Source organism: Anolis sagrei, chromosome 1 (assembly GCF_037176765.1).
Source record: "Anolis sagrei isolate rAnoSag1 chromosome 1, rAnoSag1.mat, whole genome shotgun sequence".
Classification (NCBI taxonomy): Eukaryota; Metazoa; Chordata; class Lepidosauria; order Squamata; family Dactyloidae; genus Anolis; species Anolis sagrei.
The window spans coordinates 98,894,458-98,918,263 of record NC_090021.1 but is presented as its reverse complement, the minus strand read 5'-3'; the positions used below and the strand labels follow the sequence as shown (position 1 = coordinate 98,918,263).

At 39.0% G+C, this 23,806-nt stretch overlaps 1 protein-coding gene across 1 annotated transcript in view; it reads right to left on the bottom strand.

Moving 5' to 3' along the window:
* Nucleotides 1–6,902: 6,902 nt before the first annotated feature.
* Nucleotides 6,903–23,806, bottom strand: part of SIM1 (SIM bHLH transcription factor 1) — an 89,885-nt gene continuing 72,981 nt past the window's right edge. Inside the window, exons 10-11 of the mRNA XM_060753087.2 lie at nt 16,218–16,623; nt 6,903–12,770 (exon numbers count right to left, since the gene is read on the bottom strand). Of these exons, the coding sequence (XP_060609070.2) occupies nt 12,031–12,770; nt 16,218–16,623 (1,146 nt within the window). The 3' untranslated portion in view covers nt 6,903–12,030. The remainder of the gene's footprint in view (nt 12,771–16,217; nt 16,624–23,806) is intronic.

Genomic DNA, 23,806 nt, shown 5'->3' with positions numbered 1-23,806 from the left:
TGGAACTTCTCCTGTTCTCCAAGAACTCTCAAAGATGATTGCCAATGGTTCCGAAATGACTTCCGCTAGTTCCATCAATACTCTTGGGTGTAGTTGATCTGGCCATGGGGACTTGAACTCATTTAGAGCAGCCAGGTATTCCTGTACGACTTGTTTCCCAATTTGGAGTTAGATAACTTGTGGAAACAAACTCCACAAATGCATTTTTAGTTGTCATTACTACCCCTTGATGTACACAAGATACCCAACACTGTGTAGTAGGCAAAATATTTTTACTGTAGCACAAATGTTGAATCAACACACTAGACAATATTGTGCCACCACAGTAATCAACAAGATGCCTCTGGGAAGTTCACAAGCAGTATCATGGAAATTAGGCTCTTGAAATTTGAGGATTGGCAATCAGGAACATCCTGCTTCTAATCCGGAGATAACACATAACTATTGCAGGTTGAGTATCACTTGGAATCTAAAATATTTTTTATATTTGGCAGGAGGTTGGAATACTTGTATTTCCATACACACATAATATATATGGAGATGGGATGAAAGGCTAAACACAAGAACACTTTTGATAGTGGACTGCTGTACAATATCTAAAATAAACAATGCAATATAGAAAGCTTGATGTAGAAAAGAATGAGATTCTACTGCAGCCAATTTCCAGTAACAGTGTATGCCTACCTACAACAGGTAAGTTTACATTTAGCTATCTCTTGTGTGTGCAAGTAGCAAAACTGGGAGAAAAGGTGAGAAAAAATTATTTTGCTTCATTAACTATCTCCAGCATATTTATTTAAAAAGGTATAAATCTAGACATTTGGCCAACAAAATAGAAATGATAATAAAAGTGGAAGCTGGTGAAGGAAAAAGACACAATGGTTGCAGTTTGGAAGACCATTTCAAAAACTCTTAAAGTGTTAGAATGTTTTTGTTTACTTATGCAAAGTAAACTGACAAAGTTGTTTCATTTCACGTATGCTAACTGATAGTTTTGAACAAAAGGTCTGCTTAAACATGTTCAGCTTCCCCATCCCCTCCTCACCCTCCTTTTTTTGGTGTTATTACTGGTTCTGGTATTAAATTTTATGTTGAAGAAGCAATGCCCTAGAACATATTCCATTGTTAAAAGAGGCATGGCTACATTACTTAATACATCTTTGATTAAACCTTTAGCATGTAAAGTGGAGCCCCCAGTGGCCAAGTGGGTTAAACCGCTGAGCTGCTGAACTTGTTGACCAAAAGGTCACAGGTTCGAATCTGGGGAGAGGCATGAGCTCCCGCTGTTACCCCCAGCTTCGGCCAACCTAGTAGTTCGAAAACAGGCAAATGTGAGTAGATCAATAGGTATCACTTCGGTGGGAAGGTAAAGGCGCTCCATGCAGTCATGCTGGCCACATTACTTTGGAGGTGTCTATGGACAATGCTAACTCTTCAGCTTAGAAATGGAGATGAGCACCAACCTCCAGAGTTGGACACAACTGGACTTAATGTCAGGGGACAACCTTTACCTTTACTTTATGTAAAATGATCCCAAAATGATTTTTAGATGAAGTTGAATTCCTCAGGTTCTGTTTCTTTCAGACACAGTGCAACTTCTAGATTAAGTTGTCTTCCCCTATTCCCAAATGAAAGTTGAAGGTACTCTAGATTTTTAAAACAAAAAAGGTTTCAGAAACAGGCCAAAGCAGTAAAGAAAAGTACCGGAAATCCTTACTAGAAACGAAAAATTGTTTCCTGATGGGGCACTGCATTTTGCCAAGATCCATTTCCAAGTTAAGTTTGGAGTAAACCCAAATCAATCTGCCATATGGGATTACTCCATGCAGCATCTTGGCTCAGGAACAATACATGAATGGGGAAAAAACCTTGACAGAATTCCTCTGTCTATGTAATACTATGTGTATTTCTATCACATAGTATCATGTTCCAATAGTAAACATCATTCATATTCATTCAGAATTCAGAATTAAACCGAGAAGTTATACTTGTGGTTGACTATATTGATCATAAAGATGGACTGTATGGTGTTATTGGACCTGGGCTGCCTAAAACATGCTGGCAGTTGCAGTTTAGTATATTTATTACCATCCTTTGAAAGATTGATCACAGGAAACCGAGGATCTTCTATTTTGAAAAATCAGAATCAGCTGTTTTCCCCACAACAGCCTGCTTGCAAGACACACTAAGTATAACATATGTGCTATGTGCATTTTATACACTGATACGCTAACTATGGCCTACCCTAGTAGCCTATCTTGCTACTACTAATAATAAACAAGAAGAACACAGATTTCAATTCTGTCTATTGTTTGTTAGTCACAGTCCACTAGTACAACTGTAATGACATGAACCACAGTTTGTACAATCATGAATGAGGAGGAATGAGAGATTTTTTTTTGGTTGTCTGCTAATTATTTGCCAACACTTTCCTCCTCATAAGCCTCATAGATTTTTATCACATAATCTCCAACCTAATTCAAATGTTGACATGTGAAAACAGGAATCCATATTCCCTGTATGGTGTTATGTCTCTGCTGGATTGCCTTATCTGTGTACATTATAGCATTATATCAAAAAAAAAGCCAGCCCTACCATTGGGAATAGTAAAACAGCTGTCTCAGAAACCAGATCTTAAGGAGGTGAAGGGACAGTCCCATGGCCATTCTTCTATATTTGAGGACAGGGCTGTGTATTTTGATCTGTCAGCCTTTCATGCTTTAAGCTCACTTGCCACTCTCGGGTCCATGGTAACTGTCCCTTCATCATTGTTAAAGTAAGATTGAGCTGCCAATTTGGTTAGCTTTTTAAGCAGAATGAGGATCATGAGAAATGTCATCTTGTGCTTCATCTAAGGCAGAAAAAGTTTTTTGACATGCCTCATTGCCAGGGATCTGTGGCCTAGACTGAGGAAAAGGGAGACAGATGGACCACAGATGGAAGAAGACGCATGTTGAAATTGGCGAACAACAGGTCATTGCTCATTATCATCTCTATTCTGTGGTTGTGATTATGGTAAGGGATCTATTCTTTACCATCCTCATTATATCCTCACAGTGTTGGCCTTTGTCAGTTGGTCTATTAAAAAACATGTCGTCATTTTAAAGATACATACTCACATTTGTACAATCCATCCATGGCTGGATGCATTTAATAAATTTTCAACTATTCTTCCAAATTACAATTTACTGTGAAAGTGCTGAGAATATCTTACAAGTTTCTACTAAGAAATAAAATAAACAAAAGCTAAAAATGGAATTGAATGTTGAATTCCCAAATTGAGAGTAAACAACTTATTTCATAGTCCTCTCCTTGCTCGTAATAACTTTTCCACAGTGGAGAGAACATTATTTTGCACTTGTAAATTTCAGAATAAGCAATATAAAACTTCAGCAATATCCTAGAGTCCTCACATGTGTATGGACAAAGCATTTTGTGAATATTCACATGCAGTGATTATTACTGCGCTTAAAGTGATTCCCATTTTGCCAAAAAGGGTTTGGCAAACCTTGACCTGCAAGTAGCTCTCTCTCCACATACACTCAATCACACGCCATTAAGACAAAATCACTCATATGCGTAACTTGAAATCTTCATGATAAGTGGCCATTTAAATGTTATTTTTAGGTCTGAAATTGTCTTCTTTAAAATACTAAAAAGTCCATTTATGTTGACCAAAAGGCTATTTTAGCCTCCAAAGGCAGCATTTGGCTTTTGGAGAATATAGTTTACTTTAATGCTGATTTTTTTATTGCTGGGTCAGGGGTATGAGGTTTTCCAAAACAGGCAGGTGCTCACTGTATAGATCAGGGCTTCTTAAACCTTTTCCTCTCACAACGCCTTTCTGCAAGAAAAATTTGTATGTGATAGATAGATACATAGATAGATAGACAGACAGACAGATAGATAGATACAATAAGTAGAAAATCAAACATTTACAGATAGTAAATCAGCATTTGCAAGGGTTGCAAACAGGCTGATTTTCTCTTTTATGGAATACAACTGAAGCATTTTCTGCAAGGTTCACTGCAAACATTTGGGGTCGTGACCCACAGTTTAAGAAGCAATGGTCTGGAGAAGTGGTTTCCAACCGTTGGTCCTCCAGGTATTTTGGACTTCAGATTCCACAATTCCTAACAGCTGGTAAGCTGGTAGGGATTTCTGGGAGTGGAAGACCAAAACACCTGGTGGACCAAAGGTTGGGAGCCAATGGTCTAAAGCGGTGATTCTCAACTTGTGGGTCCCCAAGTGTTTTGGCCTACAACTCCCAGAAATACCAATCAGTTTACCAGCTGTTATGATTTCTGAGAATTGAAGGCCAAAACATCTGGGGACCCACAGGTTGAGAACCACTGGTCTAAAGGATGGGGAAAAGCAGCTCCAAGACTGATCGAAGTTATCCATTCTGGCTCTAAAATAATTCCAAAGGGCATTTTTAAATTTCCCTTTAGTCAAAGCATTGGAGGTGTTTTTCAAAACAAGTTTTGAAAAACTTTCCCAATTTTTTGAGAGCTTTTCACATACAAGGGCATACCCTCCACTATTCCTGACTTGGCAGAGGCTGTTCCAGTTAACCCTTTGACAGACTACATTTTGGGTGCTTCCACACAGTACATATAATTTGGGAGAGAATGGGTTAAAAGGGAGGTTGGCCAGATGACATTTGTGCTAAATGCACACTTAATTGCAGCTATGGAGGGAAAACCCAATTCAAAAAGGTCCTCCTTTATCCTGATTCCAAGCAAAATAAAGTAGATTTTCCCATGACTGTGTGGCTTTGCAGTCATGTAAAATTCAGGATTTCCCTCTTTACCCCTTGTGGAGACTGTTTCCTGCCCATGTGGGTTTTAAAAAGCCAGAAACAGCTGATCAGCTGTTCAGGCTCCTACAGAGACATAGCTGATTTCCAGCTGGCTTCAAGAGAGGAGAAGTGGATATCCATTAGAGGTCTCTAAAACTGTTTATTTTAAACTTTATAATATTAAATTAGCAATTGGGGAAAGAGGGAAATCTGGAGGCATTTTTTTAATCAATCAATTATGCACTGATGCATATATGCACACATAAAAATCTCTCCATATTTGTATTAGGATATTCGCATGTGCGCATATAAGTATCAGTGCATAGTTGAGTGAGTTTTTTAAAAAAATCTTCCAGCTGATGTCTCCCATCCACCCCCTATTTTATCCTGAGACAAAAAAGAGTTGTGAGGATGGCAGGAGAAGAAGCCTGGGACCACCAGGTCTGTGTGGCAACCTGCTCTTTGGTTCTGGGATTGTTTATCCCGCTTGTTAATCCTGCATTTTGTCACTGTCTGGAAGTGCCCATAGAGTGTTTTTAACTATGTCACTCTTTCTTTCTCCCCTTTTCTGCTATTGCCCTCAATTAGCTTCAATTGCCACAAAATAAATTTGCACTCAGGGTGTAGCTAGATTGATTAAAAAAGACCAGAATGCTGCAGATTTTATTCCCATACTTTCTCATTTTATTTTGGAGATCCATATTTGTTTTGTTTATGCACAAAACATGTTGGAGGATATGTAGGGGTTCCATTCAGCATCCTGCAAATGAACTCCTGCTTTCCTTCCAAATTTTTCATCCTCCTGTCTACACCCTCTTCCGAGTCTGTTTTTGATGTTAATCAGATTCTCAGGATAAAATTCAAGGGGCATGAAGGAGCTATAGTGACAAAACCAGTTGGATGGAATCCATTCATCCTTTGGTGTAATTCTTTGAACAGGTCTGGAAAGAAAATCCCTAGGTTCGCAGAAGGAAAGCTCACCTCTCCATATAAAGGTAAGAATTTAATGGTAAACAGAATCAAGAAACCAGACAGAAACTACATATTGGTAGCTGTATTTTTTAAAGAAAAGAAATCTTCACATAATAAATACATCTTATACACATTGACTTCAAATTTACTTCAGAAATCTATTTACAATATAAATAATTAGAAATGGGAACATTTTTTCAAGATATTGGCAACATTGCTAAAGTTGAGTTTCCTACATTACATTCCAAAGGAAAACTTCAAATTACAAGGTGTTAGGCTACAATGTCACTAGCACCTGAACATTGTGAGTCATGGGATTTGTAGTGTTGGCAGTCCAGCATGTTTGCCACCCATACACAAGAACCTCCCTGGCTCTAAAAGACATTTGCTCCTGTCATGTTGCACAGAAGCTCCGAAGTGCTTACAAGAACCTCCCTGTTTATTTCAGTGTAGGAGGAATAGGTTATTTTTACATTGATTTCCCCCAAAATGGTGCCCTTGAGATGACTTGCAATACAACTGCCATCATCCCCAGACAACATGGCCAACAGCCTCTTTATTGAAGTGCATGCTAGAGCATAATACCTGTAGTGAAGCATCTGCAGAATTCTATATCCATAGACAGTACATGAGTAAAATATCTATATGGTTTTATGGAACATGTTTCCAAATAAAGATGCTTAAGTCAGTTTTCTTAGGTACTGTCCAAAGCATGCTTATTTGTAACTAAGTTTCCTTAGATTTATTGCAACCCACTTTTAAGTCAATTGGCTAAGGAGAATGTTGCTCATATGGAAGTTGGAAAGCAAACAGAAAGGATAGCATTATTAGGAGAGTGCTCTTAAGTACAGTAATACATTTCATACCTTCCGCCCTCTTTTTAGGGGGAAAAATAAGAAAGTGTCAGTACTTAAACAGAAAATAGTTGTGCATAAATTCTTTGTTAAATGTAAAAACACTGTCCTTTTAAAGCTAGCTTATGTATTTTATGTATTTTCAGAACATTTTTTCCATTTAAAAACAAAGTCACATGCATTACAAATTAAATATTTTTGTTTAAAATAGTTTAAATAACTACAGTAATAAGTAAATGTACTTGGTTTCACTATTTTTTAAAAAAGAGGTCACAAATAGTGAAAACTGGAAAGTTTGATTTTTCAGGCCAATTCTCTACAAGTTAGGTGCACTTAAGTATATAGATTTTAATTGCTTACGTACATCCAACTGAGATGGGATCAGATTCTTTGACTTGGATCCTAGTTTATGTTCCATTCATGGAATGGAGTTTCCTGCCTCACGGTTGCCTATAGGAATACCATATTAAGGGTATAATCCTACACGCACTTAACTGGGAGCAAACTCTGTTGAGCTTAATGCAGTTCACGACAAGAGTGCAATCTTTACAAGGGATAAGTGCCCATCTTTAACCTGTCCATTTGTTCTTCCCATTTGAAGCCCAAGTGAACAGACTCTTCATTCTCTCCCAATGCAACTCTATGGTATGCTGGAACTGAAGGTGAGTATATTAAATGGTTTTCAGTTGTATTGACAGTTTTGTGTGGTAATGGTCAGGCCAGTAACTTATTCCTTATGGATATGGGGGTCTTATGAGGAGAAACTGTATCTATATTACTCAAAATTCCTAGACTGTTTGAATTCTCAATTTCACATGTTAATTTCAAGTACTAAATTTCTCATCACACTATGCTGCTATAACATTATATTTCACTTTGACCTTTCAGAATCCTGCTGTTGGTAGTTTAGTGAGACCCACAAACTCTTTGGTCAGGAATTTTAAATGCCTTTCCCTAAACTGCAAATCCCAGGATGCTATAGTATGTTGCCATGGCAGCTAACGTGCCACTATAAAATCATAGTGTTATAGCACTGTAACATTGTAATGTGATAAATCGGTAAGTGTATTTGTTGCATTTGGCATATGTTACATTTGAAAGCAAATGTATTGCATTAATATTCAGATCACATTGGAAAACTGTCATATCATAATTAATGTAAAACAAGTATTTGAAGGTCAAAAATAAATTTATAACTGTTCTAAAAGATGCTTAATGCAGATATAAATTGATATTTCAAATACGCATTTACCCAAGATGTCTTCCAGATGAGAAAAAATGTCATATTAATTTTGCAAGAATTATGAAGTGCTCCTAAGTTATAGCAATTGTTAGATCCAAGTTTAAGAAAATGGAATCTTAATTCAGATAAATAGCCACATTTTCAATGTAAGGAAAATGTCACATTGTATGTACAAACAATTAAAAAAATGAACGCTCTGAGAAAGAAGTGGTCAACAGCATATCTATACATGACAGACTACTCACCCTTTCCTCCCCTACATTTTGGAGAAAACATGTAGTTTGTATTTAGCATAATCTATTCAGATCTATTATTGTGATTAGAAGGTTATCATAATCACAGAGACACATTTCACGGGCACTTCTTTGTGAAGAGATCTAGCAGACAATTTAGTAAATGGGCTTTGCAGCTTAGACAGTTATATGAAAAGGGATTTCATTTCATTTCCTCTCATGCCTAAATTCAGTCTTTTATCAAACTTTGACAACTCTTGACAGCATCTTCGGAGTCCCAACTTTCATATGTATAAAGCCTATAAGTATCATAATTCAAAAATGTAGTCATTTCTGAAGAAAACGTTGATTGATGCTCTAGCATTTTTCTGTTCATAAACTTTGAAATTCTATTCACAAGACTTGCCCAAAACAGTTTGCCTGCCTTTGGAGAAGAGGAAGCTAGTGACCTGCCTCAGTTTACCTAATAGTAGAGTTATTAGGCATACTACTTAATTCAGACTTCTTATGATATTCTATGCACAGCACATACCCAATAACTTCCTGAATTTGGCAAGGTCAGACCCAGTTAATCTTCTGTCATTCCATTTTGTTCACCTGCATTTAAAATGTCCCAGTTACTGTCGCCTTCTACTTTCCCTCTTTCAGCTGCTGCAAACTGAATTCAATGTGATAACATCAGCAACTTTAATCTAGTGGTGTCGATTCCTTTGCAGACCATCAACTTTCAGTCTAATCAAGGCTGAAATTGACTGGATAATTCAGTTAACTCAACTGATGGGAGAGGAAAAGAAGAAACCAAGTTTTTTTCATCCATATGGATTCAGGTGAAAGCAAACTTCTGCAGCCTCTCCTAAATTTCAAGATCTTCCTCATTCATAATGTTTGCTATCTTGACCACTGAAGTTACTCGGTTACACATGTCCTAGTCTCTGTCAGTTGATGCTGATGGATATGAGAGCATGCTGATGAATGACATCGTGTGAAAGGAGTCACTTCCCACACAGCATGCCCATGTTAACCATTGACTCTCCTTCGTATTGATTTATGCAAGCATGGTGGGAAGGCTAAGCTCATACTGAATCAGGGGAGATTCAACTTGTCAATATGGTTATTCCAAACTAGACATTACTACTTCCACATGGTTGTTTAGCACAAACCTAGCAAAGGATGGTTCTCTCACATTAACTTGTTTAAATAATAGCTCAAGATACTTTTTCATTTTTATGATACTCTTGGATTTTGCTAAATTATTAGGAGAAAATTAATGAAATTGCCATCCATCTTGACCAAATTCAATAGGTACAATAGGTTCAATGGGTTCTCTACACTGAGTCTGTCTCCGATGTAGTCCTTGAAGATGAGAAACCTATTCAGAAATAAAAATGTGGCCATCCTAATTCAGTACCACAAGGTTAAATACTGAGAGATTCCAAGTCAGAACAAAGTGTTCAAAGCCCCGTGCTAAACTGGTGAATTTCTATTTTAAAAATCATCACTAATACTTAGAATCAGTACAAAACAAATGTTATCGCTAGATCTGAATTGATTGACCACGTGTTACTATGGTGTCATTAGCTGTTGCAGCCTGCTGCTCTTTCTGTCATGGTTGAGCATTTTTGTGTCACTATTTTTTCCAATGTCATCGGTGTTACTGAAGATAGAAAGAAGTGCTACTTGATCAGTTGGTATGAAATGTAAAACTACAATCAGCCCTCCACATTTACATGTATATTTTTATGGATTTTGTTAATATATTCCCCCTAGAAATCACTAGGTCCTCCAGGGCAACTCTATGGTCAGTTTCTGCAACAGGCAACAGGCAAGTGCTTGGATGGAGCTCCATGGCTGACTGTGAGCAATGGTGACAACACAGACGATTAGGTGACAGCCCAGTGGAAACAATGTGGTCTCAACTCATCTAGACACCAACTATAGTGACCTGTCCGGAGTCAAACTTCATCATACGGTTTTTTCCCTCTGTTTCTACACAGTTCAAAGACGGGCTTCCACTGAGCCCATCAAATGATGCAGGATTGCTTCCAGTAGTTCCTCGTGGGACCCCATTTCCACAGCATGCAGAAACGGGAGGATTTCAAAGCCAGCCACAAATTGACTCCACTCCATTGCATGTGTGTAGAAATGCCCAAAAATGGCCATTGACACTCTGTTTTATGATCTATCTGTGCGTTAGTGGTATAAAGACAGTGTGTGTCCCACTGAAAGAAGTGTTTGTTAATGTGCTGATCTCCTCTAGAGGAGAGTTTCAAAGAGAAGGGGGAAAGATTCAATTGAAAGAATTGTTAAAAGTGGAGGGATTCAAAGGAGGGATAGATTGTGGAAAGGGTTACTAAAGGTTTGCTGGTCTTTTCAAGAGGGAGGATTCAAAGAAGGGAGAAAATCCCATTGAAATGAATGTTTTAAAGCTGTGGCAATTGCCAGTCTGTGTGATGGGAAATTAAGTGGATGGTTGAGCTAGAAAGGGGAGGAGGTAATCCTGTGTGATGAGGTAAGTAAATTTTCCTTCTTCTTTAAAGACGGAACCCCATAAAATGTCATGCAAAGATGATTATTCCCCCCCACCCCTCAAAATGGGATGAAAGTCTAATATAATTGGGAAGACCACAGATTCCCCACATTTGTGTTAGCCGTATTCCATTCTGACATGAAATATGTGGAGAAAAATGAAAACAGAGCGATGTCATGACATTTTCACAGATTAAAATGCTACCACTAACTTACAGTATTTTAGAGTCAGCCCCATTACAACAAATGAGTTTGCTTCTTAAAATATGACTAAGTATGAGAAAAAAGATTCTGAGTTTTCACCAAATTCAATTCACTGACATCATTACCTGTGACTCATTTGGTTATTTTGCAATGGAGAAAACCATCCATTTAGAAAAGCTTTGTTCCTTTTTAGCTTTTCATTCATTTGATTTTGTTTAAGGTCTTTTTGGTAATGTATTTGTTATAACTTTCCACTTGTGGCTTTGACCTGCTCCTCTAACTGCTTCCCTGCTGGACCTTCCCCAATTGCTTCTTTAGCTAGAAGGAAAACTGTTCATCTACCTCCTCACATCATACTCCTGGTTAGATTGCCATCAGACATGTAGTGCCTGCCAAACTGTTTTTTGCTTACCTACAACTATCTTTTTCCCTAGACCATAATCATCATTCAGAATAGGATCACAATTGAAACTGGCCCTCTGGTCTAGATCCACACAGTTACAGCTCTTCCATTATTCAAACCAGGCAAGGAAACGTTAATTTCCTATTCTTTCCTTCCAAGTAGTCTGCTTTCTACTCATGTTGTGTGTCTCTACCTAGCATACAGACCTCTGCACAATTGTCAATACCCAGCAAATAAATATGTAGGAATTTTAACTTTTGGCCAGTCATGCTTCACACCAATTGTGGAGAAATACTTGTATAAATGTGAAATTATACCAATTTTGTTTTGACATTTCAAAATATCCATTTCTCCTTTTCCCATTCCTTTCCCTTCTTTGCATGTAAAGAGTGCCTAGTGGGTTTGTTTTACTAGAGCCAGAGGAGGTCAGGCTGCTAAGGAATTCTGGCCTTATCTATCATTATTCCAGTGGCACCAAACTGCTTATTGGGTATCTCACAGATGTTTGTGGCTTAGACCTCCTCCGTAATATTTTTGCTATCTTTTAGATTTATCTTAGATACAGCTCTATGCATGTCTTGAGCATCAATGCCAGTGCTTTATTAAAACAAGAAGATGGATGAACAGAGACCTGTTCACTACCTTACAATTCCCACCTCCTAGTGCATTGTAGTTTATCAACGACTGGTAACAACAAGGTTGTTGAAACATGTATGCCTGCTGCTATTACTGCAAAGTTTCTTTTCTAGCACAAACATATTTTTAAGTAAGAAAAAAAGTGTGGGAAATACCCATCAGCTTCCATTGGTTATTATAACAGATGTCCCCTTGTGTCCCTGTGCTGGATCTTGCTGCATCCTTAGATGAGAAGTCACATCAAAATGGGATCCATTGCAACCTAAAGAATAGTTTCTAATAGTTTCACTGTCATAAAGGTGCTCCAGAGCATATCCCGTCAACGTGTAAGCGTGCTTATCAAAATACTGCCTATGGGAACTGTAATAGTTTGGTGAACCCGTGGGATTGTTCTCTGCTGGAGTTTGATGAGGTGACACTTCAGAATGAAGGTAGTCTTTTGCCAGGATCAATCCTGATTTAGAAATGCGGTCAGAATTGGGGCTGCTTATTCTAGAGAGGCTTGTGGGGCTGTTGTCGTAGTCGTTCTCATGAGGGCTGAGCATCTTCCCTTCTCGTTGTTGTGTGTGTTCACAGGGAGATGTGGTGTTGGAGATGCTGGGGCCCCGACAGACATCTCCTCTCAACTGCTGTGGCTGGTGGTAGTTTGCAAAACAAGCTGAATGTTTCTTTCCTGCTCCATTAAGGGAAACCAGCTGGTCGGAAGTCGATTTTCGTAACTGTAGCCTGTTTTCTTCTTCTTTTATCATCTGCTGAGTTGCTCTGATGAGAGTTTCAATTTTGCTGGGCTCATGCGGACTGCCCTGATAATGCTCCGAGTGGTAGCGGTCCCCGGATTCACTTGCAGAACCAGGATCTGGGGAACTAACAACACTTTCTTCATCCCAGTGCCCTCTTCCTGTAAGGGTAATAAAACAAAGGTGATTAGCAGTCAGCATTGGGTTAAAAGCTGATTAAAGCAGAACATTCAGCACTGAATGCATTTCCACTGGAGGTGGAAGTAAGAAGTATATTCCCTGCAAGTTTTCTCCAGCCGTGATAAGTTTCAACGCATACTGTACTTTAGCCATTTTTGACCTTTTATGTTCCTGGTGCATATAGTTTGAGATTCAGTAGGAAGCATAACTGGACAGAGCTTGGAGGTATTGCTATTTTTTACTTTAGTTGACAGTATCTCTGAACCTTCCTTTAGCTTAGTTGTCATTTAGATATCATACATTGTGATTTTTTTTCTCTAGCATTCAGTTCATATTCCTATTCTCAGGCTTTTGGCAAATGTCTCTTCATTTGCAAAAGCTGGCTTTCAAAATATTTACTTCCTGAACAATTGACCATTACCATGCCACTGTACTAGCCAAGGCAACCAATGCCAGAAGCTTAATTTCCAAACCACAATAGAAATTAATGGTTATGGGGGAATGTACAGTTAGCATACTAGGCTTTAATTCAGAATACTTTGAAGTGATTTGACATACTGACAGTTCCACAGATCTACACTTTTAGCAAAGACCACTACAGTCTGTGTATGAGTGTGCCACCAGATATTTAACCAGACTTTTGATGAGAGAAAGGAGATGAGGAAACAATGGTGACAAATGTCATACCTCCACTGAGCAGCACAGAAGGACCTGAGACAACGAGGCATCACAGGATTTTACTCCTGCTTGGAGCAGAAAAAAACATCTCATGCTCTATCCAGGATTTAACAAAATCATGGCAAGCCCCAGAAATTCATAATAGACCAATATAATTTGGATATGCAAAACACCCCAATAAGTACAGTTATAACCCCCACCATATTCCAAGGCTTTGGACCCATCTGAAGGAACTCAGAGATAACTGTGTGTGGAGAGAAAGTGAAATAGTGTTTTTTTCTGTTTGCTCATTGTTTCGAATAAGGCTAGGAAAATGGACTGAAATAGGACTGGATAGAATAGTGACCCTTTGGACTGCAATTTCTGAAGTAATTCAGCCCTCTTGGCCACTATTGCTGAATCCAAATGAGGGCTGGGCGCAGCATCCTGCCCCGGTTTGACCCCATTAATGTCACACTCACCCATATTAATCTGGATTTAAGTTGGTCCTCAAAGCTGCTGTTTCCCCACCTTGAACTCAGTGCAAAAGTGCTTTTCTACAATGTTCATGTGCTCATCACATTGGATTATTTTAGATAACAAAACTGCAGCAGCTACATTTTTTCTTTTTCTTCCTTTTATAAATGAATACCTGTATATTCATATAAACAATCATATTTTGATTATTCTTACCACCCACCTGCACTCCCATTAGCTGTCATGTCATCCCTGCTTTTCTTTTCCCTCTGAAACCTCATGACCTCACAATACTCTGTATCTCTGTATAATTCTCTATGTGCCATGTGCACATGTGTTTGGTAAATTAAATATCTCCTCATTCAGTTTAGGCCATGACATTTAAATATCTCACGTGATATTCTCTCAAGATTAACAGAATTTTCAAATAAAAAATTCTACAAATGGAACACAGCTAATTTCTCAGTCCCAAATCAATAAAAATTAAAGCCCAATCATCCCTGTGTTGAATGTATTGTTGAAGGCTTTCATGGCCGGACTCACTGGGTTGTTGTAGGTTTTTCGGGCTATATGGCCATATTCTAGAGGCATTCTCTCCTGACGTTTTGCCTGAATCTATGGCAAGCATCCTCAGAGGTTGTGAGGTCACTCTGAGGATGCTTGCCATAGATGCAGGCAAAACGTCAGGAGAGAATGCCTCTAGAACATGGCCATATAGCCCGAAAAACCTACAACAGCTCCCTGTGTTTCTTTGAATTGATTTCTTAAAATCCAAAGGAATTTATTCTCCAATGAAGTTGCCATTATCTTACTGTGGAATAAGTCAAAGTGAACTCAGTTGGACTTACTTATGTCTAGAAACGTATGCAAATGCACTGTTAATGAACATCGGGCATAAATGTTTTCCCTGTAGGCCAGGCCCGTAGCCGGGATTTCGATTGGGGGGGGGGGCTGAGTTTGTTTCGGGGGGGGGCTGAATCTGAGTGAAAGAGGATCTACCCTAGCAAATGTTTTGTATCGTTACCCCAATACCCCCATGCATATGGGATATATTGAGTATGGTGATCAGATCATGATATGAATAAACATAACAGTTTAAATAATGCACCAGTAAGGCCTTTTCGTGAACCACCATGAGAATTTGGGGGGGGGGGGGCTGAAGCCCCTCAAGCCCCCCCGGCTACATGCTTGCTGTAGGCTTTACCTGGGCATAAGTGCCTGTGACAATGAACTTCACTTCCTTCCAAGTAAATGGTTTTAGATGCGTGACCCGATCTTTGTTAGAACCCGAGATTGAATTCCCATCGAATTTAATAAAATGCTCAGAATGCAGAAAATCTCAGGCCCATCTGGTATTCAAATGTGTGGATATCAGTATACATACACAGATCAAAGATATCTTTACAAGAATGCAGAAATGAATTCCCACTCTGTTAAATATAACATTATAGTCCTGAGTAAAGTCTCAGACCTTTGGATATTCGCAAGCATAAACCAAACATTAAAAAAATATATTTGTAGGATGGGGATGCCAAGTAAGCCCCTACTCTCCCGCCAACCACTTCACCCTCCAATTCCACTCTGATCCTAATTCAGGGTGAAGGAAACATGTGTGAAAATGCCAGTTTCCCCTAGAATCTGCAGGGTAAAAAGGGTCTGCCTCCCCCACAATAACCATCAGATTAAAGCCCTTTGAAACACCATGTGTTCAACCAGGATCTAGATCAGTGGTTCTCAACCTGTGGGTCCCCAAGTGTTTCGGCCTGCAACTCCCAGAAATCCCAGCCACTTTACCAGCTGTTAGGAGTTTTGGGAGTTGAAGGCATCTGGGGATCCACGGGTTGAGAACCACTGATCTAGATAAAGATAAGAATGAATGGTTTTGCAGGTGTGGATTCAGCTTAGGAATCTTCCGAAAGTGTTTTGTTGTTAAAAATCACTTTTCAAACTGTAGACTGAGGTGAATATTTGTCTGCCTTCCTGTTTCCCTTCCTCTCTCCCTCAGAGAGAAAAAGAGGGAAGAAGAAAGGGAGAGGAAAGGAGGCAGCAGATGAATTAAGAATAATTGCTGAAAGTCTCATCTAAATATGTTTATTCCATTCCTAATAACCAGAATATATTATCTATCCATTCTAATATGGAACACCAAGCCTTCTTTGTTTGGAACGAACCAGACAAGGAAAGGTGGCTCCCAACTTCACTGCAGGATTCATAAGTAAACTGAAAAGTTATCAAGATACCACAGCTTATTTTCTGGCAGTTTTTGTTTTGCTTCATCTTGTTTCACAACTTACCATGTATCCGGTGAATGGAAGTTATGTGAGGCATGCTGTTGTCATAGGTCTCCCTGCTCTCCGGAGAAGACTTGGTGAGGGGCAGGGCAGAGCGAGAACCCCACCATGACTCTCTCCCAGACTGGGGTGTGCCAAGGAAGTATCGGCCAGCTTCACACCTGCCACCTTCACAGGCCTGAGTATGGAAGTGTCTCTCATCTGCCAGCTTGGAATTGTCAAGTGCAAAACCATAGCAGAGAGCATTGCGGTCCGAGTATTGTCTATAGGCACAGGAGATATCATGATGCTGAGAGTTTGGCCTTTCAGAGGGATCCATTAACTGTGGAGATGCAGTGTCAGTCAATGGACTTCCACCCCATTGGCTCTCATGGTCAGACTCAGATCTTTCAGTATGAAATCCAGAATACTGCAAATAAAAGAAAAGGAGAAATCAAGGGTCATGGTTCAAACACAATAAGATGTATTAGGAATTTGACTTCCATCCACATATCAGTGGAACTGGAAGTGAAAGAAGGACTTCACTGACTACCCATGATCAAAGTTGTAGTTCAACAGATATGGAGGGCACTAAGCTAGGGATTACTATTTCAATGAAAATATACCCTAAAGATACCGCATCCTGCCTGATCTTGGAAGCTCAGTAGGATCAGCCCTATTTATTGAATGTGTGCCTGATCAGAAATTCTGCCTTACATCAAATTGCAATAATAGAGAAATGCAGTCTCGCATGCAGAAAATGCATTAAATGTTATGTTTTAGATAGGCTTTTGGTTTTTTAATGTGCTTTTTACAATAGTCAGATGTTTTAAACACCCTTTTTTGGCTGAAAGGTATAAGTAAAGGTATAAGTACAATGAGAAAGAGAGAAAGCGGAAAATATTAAAGTACAGGAAATTATTCACAATACTACTTTTCCAAATTGCTTGTTAGCAGCAGATCTGGAGATTTTCAAATGGTGTAGTGGAACACAGAACTGCATGGGTGGGAACAGGAATGTAGTTGACAGTTCAATTTTTTATTCTGATGACATAAGTAAAAGAGGTTAGGGACACTGTCCTTCCTTTTGCAGACAGGTACACAAAATATGTCAATTGCTATTGGAGGCTAAAAATGATTATATCTCATCACTTCCCTCTTTGCAGGCTTGCCAACAATTACTTGCATATGACTCCCATATCCCTGCCCAGCCCAGGGATTTAAACTCTGATCTGCAGAGTTGTAATCCAGCATCCAAACCACCATGTGGCTCTCTCCTTTCTAATAAGTATAAAATGTTCAGTGATGGATGGGGCCCACAGGTGTGACTCTATTTCTCCTAAAACACTTGCTGGACATGTGAGGAGGGAATCCTTCAGCACATTGCTCATATTTTTCACTATCCCCACTCCTTCCATCGCTCCGCTCCCTGGAAATGTCAACACCAAGCCTCATTTACAACTGAGGTAAAGCTGAGAAGCTTGTGGGGAGGCCCTCTTGTTCTCAGGTAACACATGCACAAGACCTGGTCTCTGGAGGTTTCCCCTAATTAAATCACAACATGAAGATACATGAATTAAAATGTAATAATGGAAAGATTTTGAAAACAGTTAAAATGATTTTAAAACATTTATATTTGAAGATTTTATAGACGAATGAATGAAATTCTAGGGGGAAACTATGGTGGTAATGTGGAACATGGATGGGGGAAGTTGGCCTGCAAGCTGCTCCCAAGATAGCCCCACGTGTTTGTTTTTTTGAAATAATAATAAAAAAGGATTGCAATGCTCTCTACATCACCTAGGACCAAGGTACAACTTTTCCATTTGTTGGGGGTGAGACAATTTGGCCACATTTTAATACACACACTCACATCCACATGATCTTCTAAGCAAAAAGCACAGGTTACCAAGCGCCTTTTGCAGGCAAGAATGAGTAGCAATAGGAAAGCTATTCCATCCAAACAAGGAAGTTGTTTCTTATTTTCTCACATATTTTTTTGTTATTTTTTAAAAGTGGCTTCTCCAGTCAAATCACAATCTCTGGTATGGAAATTTGCCTGGCTTCACTCACCACTTTCCAAAACTAAAGGGATGACTGGCAATAAAGGAGCACCAGGGAATTCATCTGAACTATTTTGAGCCATTTCCAGTCATCTCAATACTTTTTGCTGGATTCTGACAAGGGTGGCTGTGCATTTCTGAAAACAAGATCTGACATTTCATGGGCTAATCCAATGCACCAGCAAAGCATGAAACAACTACGAACATAGCATGGATGATCGTAGAGCTTTTTAGAGTTTGTGAAGATATTTTAACCCAAGGAAAGCTTAAAGAGATATTTATGAAAAACGAAAAGGGAGAAAACATGGCATGTTGTTCCCTTGACCTATGAGATATAGTGGCAATAACATTGCAATGAAAGTCAACAAAATCAATTCAATGTAGATATGCTGCAATCCTTTTAACTATAGAAATATAGAATTTAGTCGGTGGTGACTGATGACCTTGATGTCCATAAGTAGAGAATCCACTCTAGTTTTTAGTTTGGAATTTAACAGAACTGTCCAAACTCCTGGGCCTAATTCGCAGGTGGGGATCAACACCTTGAACAGGCCCTTAAAATTCTAACTGAATAACTGAGTGGGTTCGTTGTATAAAAAGACCCCCTGACCCCTCTGCAGTTGGCCAGTCTTGCCTTTGCGGAAGGATGATGAACTGAATAATCTGTTTTTTATCAACTAAAATGTGGCCATAATCTCTCCCAAATAGTGTGGAAAATGAGACAAGATCCAGAAATAGCGCAAGTGTGAAAGCTAAAGGAATTTGAGCAAAACTTACTGATTTTTTTCTTCAACCCCCCCCCCCCCCCCCCGGCTAATCATTTAAAAGGCGAAGACCCAAAACTAATTTTATTCTGGAGAGGGTTTTTCTTACTTGTTTTAATAATGGATGTAATTGTTTTTAGATGTTTTTAATTCTTTAGTTTGGATCACCCACCTTCTCTCCCTACCTTCACGGGGTGGGAGGAGGTGGCGGAAGAGGGGTGGTCTTATAATCTCTGAGACAATGTCTCTTTCTACTTCTTGTGGCCTTTTCCCAAAAGACTGCTGAAGTCACTATTTAAGTTTGCCTTGCTCCCCTTAAGCTGAAATCCCTTTCACACAGACTTTCCAGTTAACTATTCGTTATTCACAAAGCTTGAAGTTCTGCCACAATATTTGCTTCTCCTGATTCCTTCTATCAGCAGATCTAAACAATAAACTGTTCTGTTGCAATTCTCAAAGGAATGTTCTCCCAGCAGAAGGAACTTCTGCTAGCAGTAAAGGCTTGGGCCCATCCTAGTCCTCATCAACTGGTGCATCTTTGAATTAACAGTGAAATGTCAATTTCCTTTTACTAAAAAAAAAACAAAACAAGTCAGTCAGTATAGAGTTACTTTAGGATGGGGGGGGGGGGGGCTGTAACTATAACTATTACAAATAAAAGTAACTTTCCAAAACTTGACAAAAACAAAGAAGTACAGCTCCGAATATTTCCACCAAGCCAAGAATCCATTTAAAAGTCACCTCATTGCCTTTTCCTGCATGGCACAAATCTTTTTGAATGTAAACACTACTCCATGCCTTAAAACAGTTCATAGATGTCCAGGCTGAGTATCATAAGATCCCTCATTTAAACTCTAGAAACATAAAATCCTAATCTTATTTATTCTAGGAATGGTGGTAGAGTTCACCTCTGCCTCTTAAATCACAATCTTGTAACCCAGAATCTATGGGCAGGATTCTGTTGGTGCACAGTGCTAGAAGATGGAAGTCTTCCAAGATTGTGCACTGTTTGCCAAGAAAGGAAGACAAGATCTACTGGCTTTCAGTCAGGCATTGTTAGCTTTCCTTTTCCTCCTACCGCCACCACTTATACAGTTACATTAATATGCTGTTTTAGTATAATTATGCCCATTACCACTAGTCTCATATATGTAGACTTGATTGTTATTTTTCTATAATGCAGAGACATTGAACATGCTCAGAAATGCCCATTGCATCTGAAATGGTTCAAGGTTAATCCTTGGCATTATAAACAGGTAGAGTAGCTGAGCCCTAGCTCAGATTAAGTTCTGACTAATAATACTGGGAATTTGAAAGCTCACCCTGGTTGGGGGTGGCTACGAAAATTCCTCTTGCAATGAGAAAGCTGGTCACATGAGTCTCCTTCTAAGTGGTTGCTGGACCGCAGCCAACATGAGTCAAAGTCTGTCATGGTGTCTCTCTTTACCTAAAGCTTTATATAAATATCAAGACAAAATGGGAAAGTTGATACATTTTATGAGTGCCTGGCTCTCTTTTCTCTTCTTCTTATTGAAAGAGCTCCAGAGCTTATACTCTCAGCCTCTAACAACAAGGAGTAATTCAACAGAAGGTATCAGCTTACAAGTTACAAAGCTATGTAACACTTAAGTTAAGAAGAGACGCTGTGAAAGCTTGGTCTGCTGCACACAGTAGATTGCAATAGAACCTAAGCATGACACTTAAGTAACTGCTGGGATGAAACTTAATTAATCCACTAAGCACTGGCACATTCCTTGCTGGGTAACATTTGGCAGCAGCATAGAAATCCACCCACTCTCAAAAAAGATTTTGATATCTCAACCGCCTTTCTATTACAACCTAGAAAGTTAGATTATTTTATAGGAATGCATTTTTATTAATCATTATGCTATTTAACATATGATCTGTTTCATTCATCATTGCGTGTGTATGTGTCTTCAGATTACCTGCTGGCTGATGGTGATTCATAAGATTTTCCTAGGAAGGTGATTTGCCAGTTCCTGCCTCTGAAATATAGCCTACAGCACGTAGTATTCATTGGCAGTTTCCAGTTCAAATTCTAATCAGGGCTGATGCTATTTAGTTTCCAAGATCAGGTGGGATCAGATACCCTTAGGGTATTTCAGCCCCAGTAGACCTCCTGAATTCAGTGTGATTTGCCTGTGTCTTGAGTGACCATTTAGGATTTGACACAGTCGATTTAGGATTTGGGATCTTTGTTCTGGAACATATTTTCATGCCTTCTTGTTTTTGAGTAACATAAATGTTGATTTTTGTAATCTGTAATGCATTTCCACCAAACATCACAGATGAAAAATAAGCCAAATGTAATCAAGCAGCATCAGAAAGTGCTCAAAAAGACAAAAGTAAGTAACGAGGAAGAACATATCAGTTGGGAGATGCTGCAAGTTTGTTTTTGCCTGAGTTTACTTCGAAGGAAAGTTTCAATTCCTTTCTTTACCCTTCTGCTGTGTCAAGTACAAATTACATTTGCACTTTGAACTCAGTTTGCAACAACTAAGTAAGCAAGGAGAAAGGGCCCATTTACACAGTACCTAACACATGGGATTCCCAGTGTTAAAAAAGGAGGGTGGCTACTTGACTTTAGCGCTAAATGCGCACTGATTCACTGCAATAGCCGAAAAACATGGGATAAATATTCCCCTTTTATCCTGATTCCTCCCACAAACATGTGCATATTCACATTCCTGTATATCTCTGCACTCACCAAAAACATGTGATTTCTTTCCTTCCCCTCTGCAGAGAGTGCTCCAGCACATTTCCACTTTTAAAAAGCGCGAAACAGCTGATCAGCTGATTGGGCTATGAAACGGACACACAGCTGATGTAAAGAATGCACGAAGAGAGAGCGAACAGAACTTTTTGAAACTCTTTATTTTAAACTTTATAATATTAAACAGAGCTTGAATCAACAATTAGGAGCAGGGGGAAATCTGGAGGAAGATTATTTTTTAAAAAATGCTATTATGTGCTGAACATTATATGTGCACATATGAATCTGCTTATATTCATGGTTCAGCACATAATGGAGTGATTTTTTAAATAAAAAAACCTTCCACTGGATATCTCCCATCTACCTTCCATCTTGTTCCAAGACAGAGGATACCTGTGAAGATGGCAGGGGAAGAAATCCCAGAACGCACAGGTCTGTGTAGGGACATGCTTTCAGGTCCTGGGTTGTGGTTTTTTTTTGTTTGTTTTTTTGTCCTCTCTCTCAAACCCGCATTTTATGGAAGTGCCCAAAGAGGGGCAATGTGAGGTGGGGAAAGAAACTAGTATAATTTAAAACTGGCTGAAAAAGTAGAATGACAAATGATGAAATTGAAATGTCCCTGTCAAATCAGGACCATTTGAGGTTATATGCTCCCAAATTCTGCACCCTGAGAGGAAGTCAACAACTCACTTCAGGCAGTGTCTGGTATTTCACTCAGGGTGCAGCTACACTGTAGAATTACTGCAGTTTGACACCACTTCAACAGCCATGGCTCAATGCTATGGAATCCTGGGAATTATAGTTTGGTGAGGCACCAGCACACTTTGGCAGAGAAGGCTAAAGACTTGTAAAACCATAGCTCCCATGATCCCATAGCAATGAGCCATGGCTGTTAAAGTGAAGTCAGACTGCATTAACTCTACAGTGTCGGTGCACCCTGACATATGTGAAGCTTTCCTCACGTCCTGCCAAGATGTTTGATTGTGTAAAGGGAGAGTCTTTATCAGTAAAGTATCCCTTGGTAGAATGAAACCTTGGCAGCACTAAGAATGTGTAACTTCGCTCTTGATTTGTGTCCCAGACATGAGGGTGATCACAGATGCAGCCTACATTGTACTGCGAACATATGCATGCTTTTAAGTCACTTTTATCTTGCGTCTTACTAATGTAACCCTGAAATGTAAAGTGTGTGTGTTCTGTATTCACTGTTACAGTCAGAACAGATGGTGAAAGGCTTAGATTAAAGTAATATAGCATGACCATGAAAATAAGCTCTGCTGGTGGCAAGTCTGTACCAGTTTGGAAGCCACTTTTAGAATAACTGGGCTATTTTCTCCTTTTATTTCCAAAGTTGGCAAAGTCTGCTGGTATGAGATCTCCTATATTACATATATTATTTATACAATCCTTTTAATCAATGGGAAATGTGCCAACTTAGGGAAACTGCCTGCCAAATGGTTGTAGACCAAGGTGGAAGCATCTGAGAGAAGCTCTCCAGATGTTCTTGGACTGCAAATCCAGCAGCCACAGAAGAGCCTGTGGTGAGGGATGTTGAAGAAGGAATGTCATCTTAGGGTTCATTACATGGCAAGTTAGAAATATTATTCCAACTTTCATAGGAATAGGGGTTGGGTTATCTAAGTGAATAAATTTGCAACTTTACAACTGAAAATATAGCTCCAAACACAAAATGATAGTCAATTGTATGAGAGTAAAAATGAATTACTGAAAAAACTAAAGTCTGACCTAACTGTTAACCAAATGTTGCCATCATTGAAAGAGTACTGTTCATTATGTAATCAGTATAAGGTAATACTAAACCCAGATTATCATGGTCAATAGGTCAGTGTTCTTACTATTTCTTCTGCATAGCATAAAAGAAATGTGTGGAATGATGTTTTAAGGGGTTAATAGTGTTAAATCAATACGAAAGAATAGGATGAATTCAAATTTGTAGCAATATAGTGCCCATTTATTCAGTATATAAATGCAAATGCAGAAATAACAGGACCACTAGGTCAAGTTACTCATTTTAGATGGTATATTTTTGAA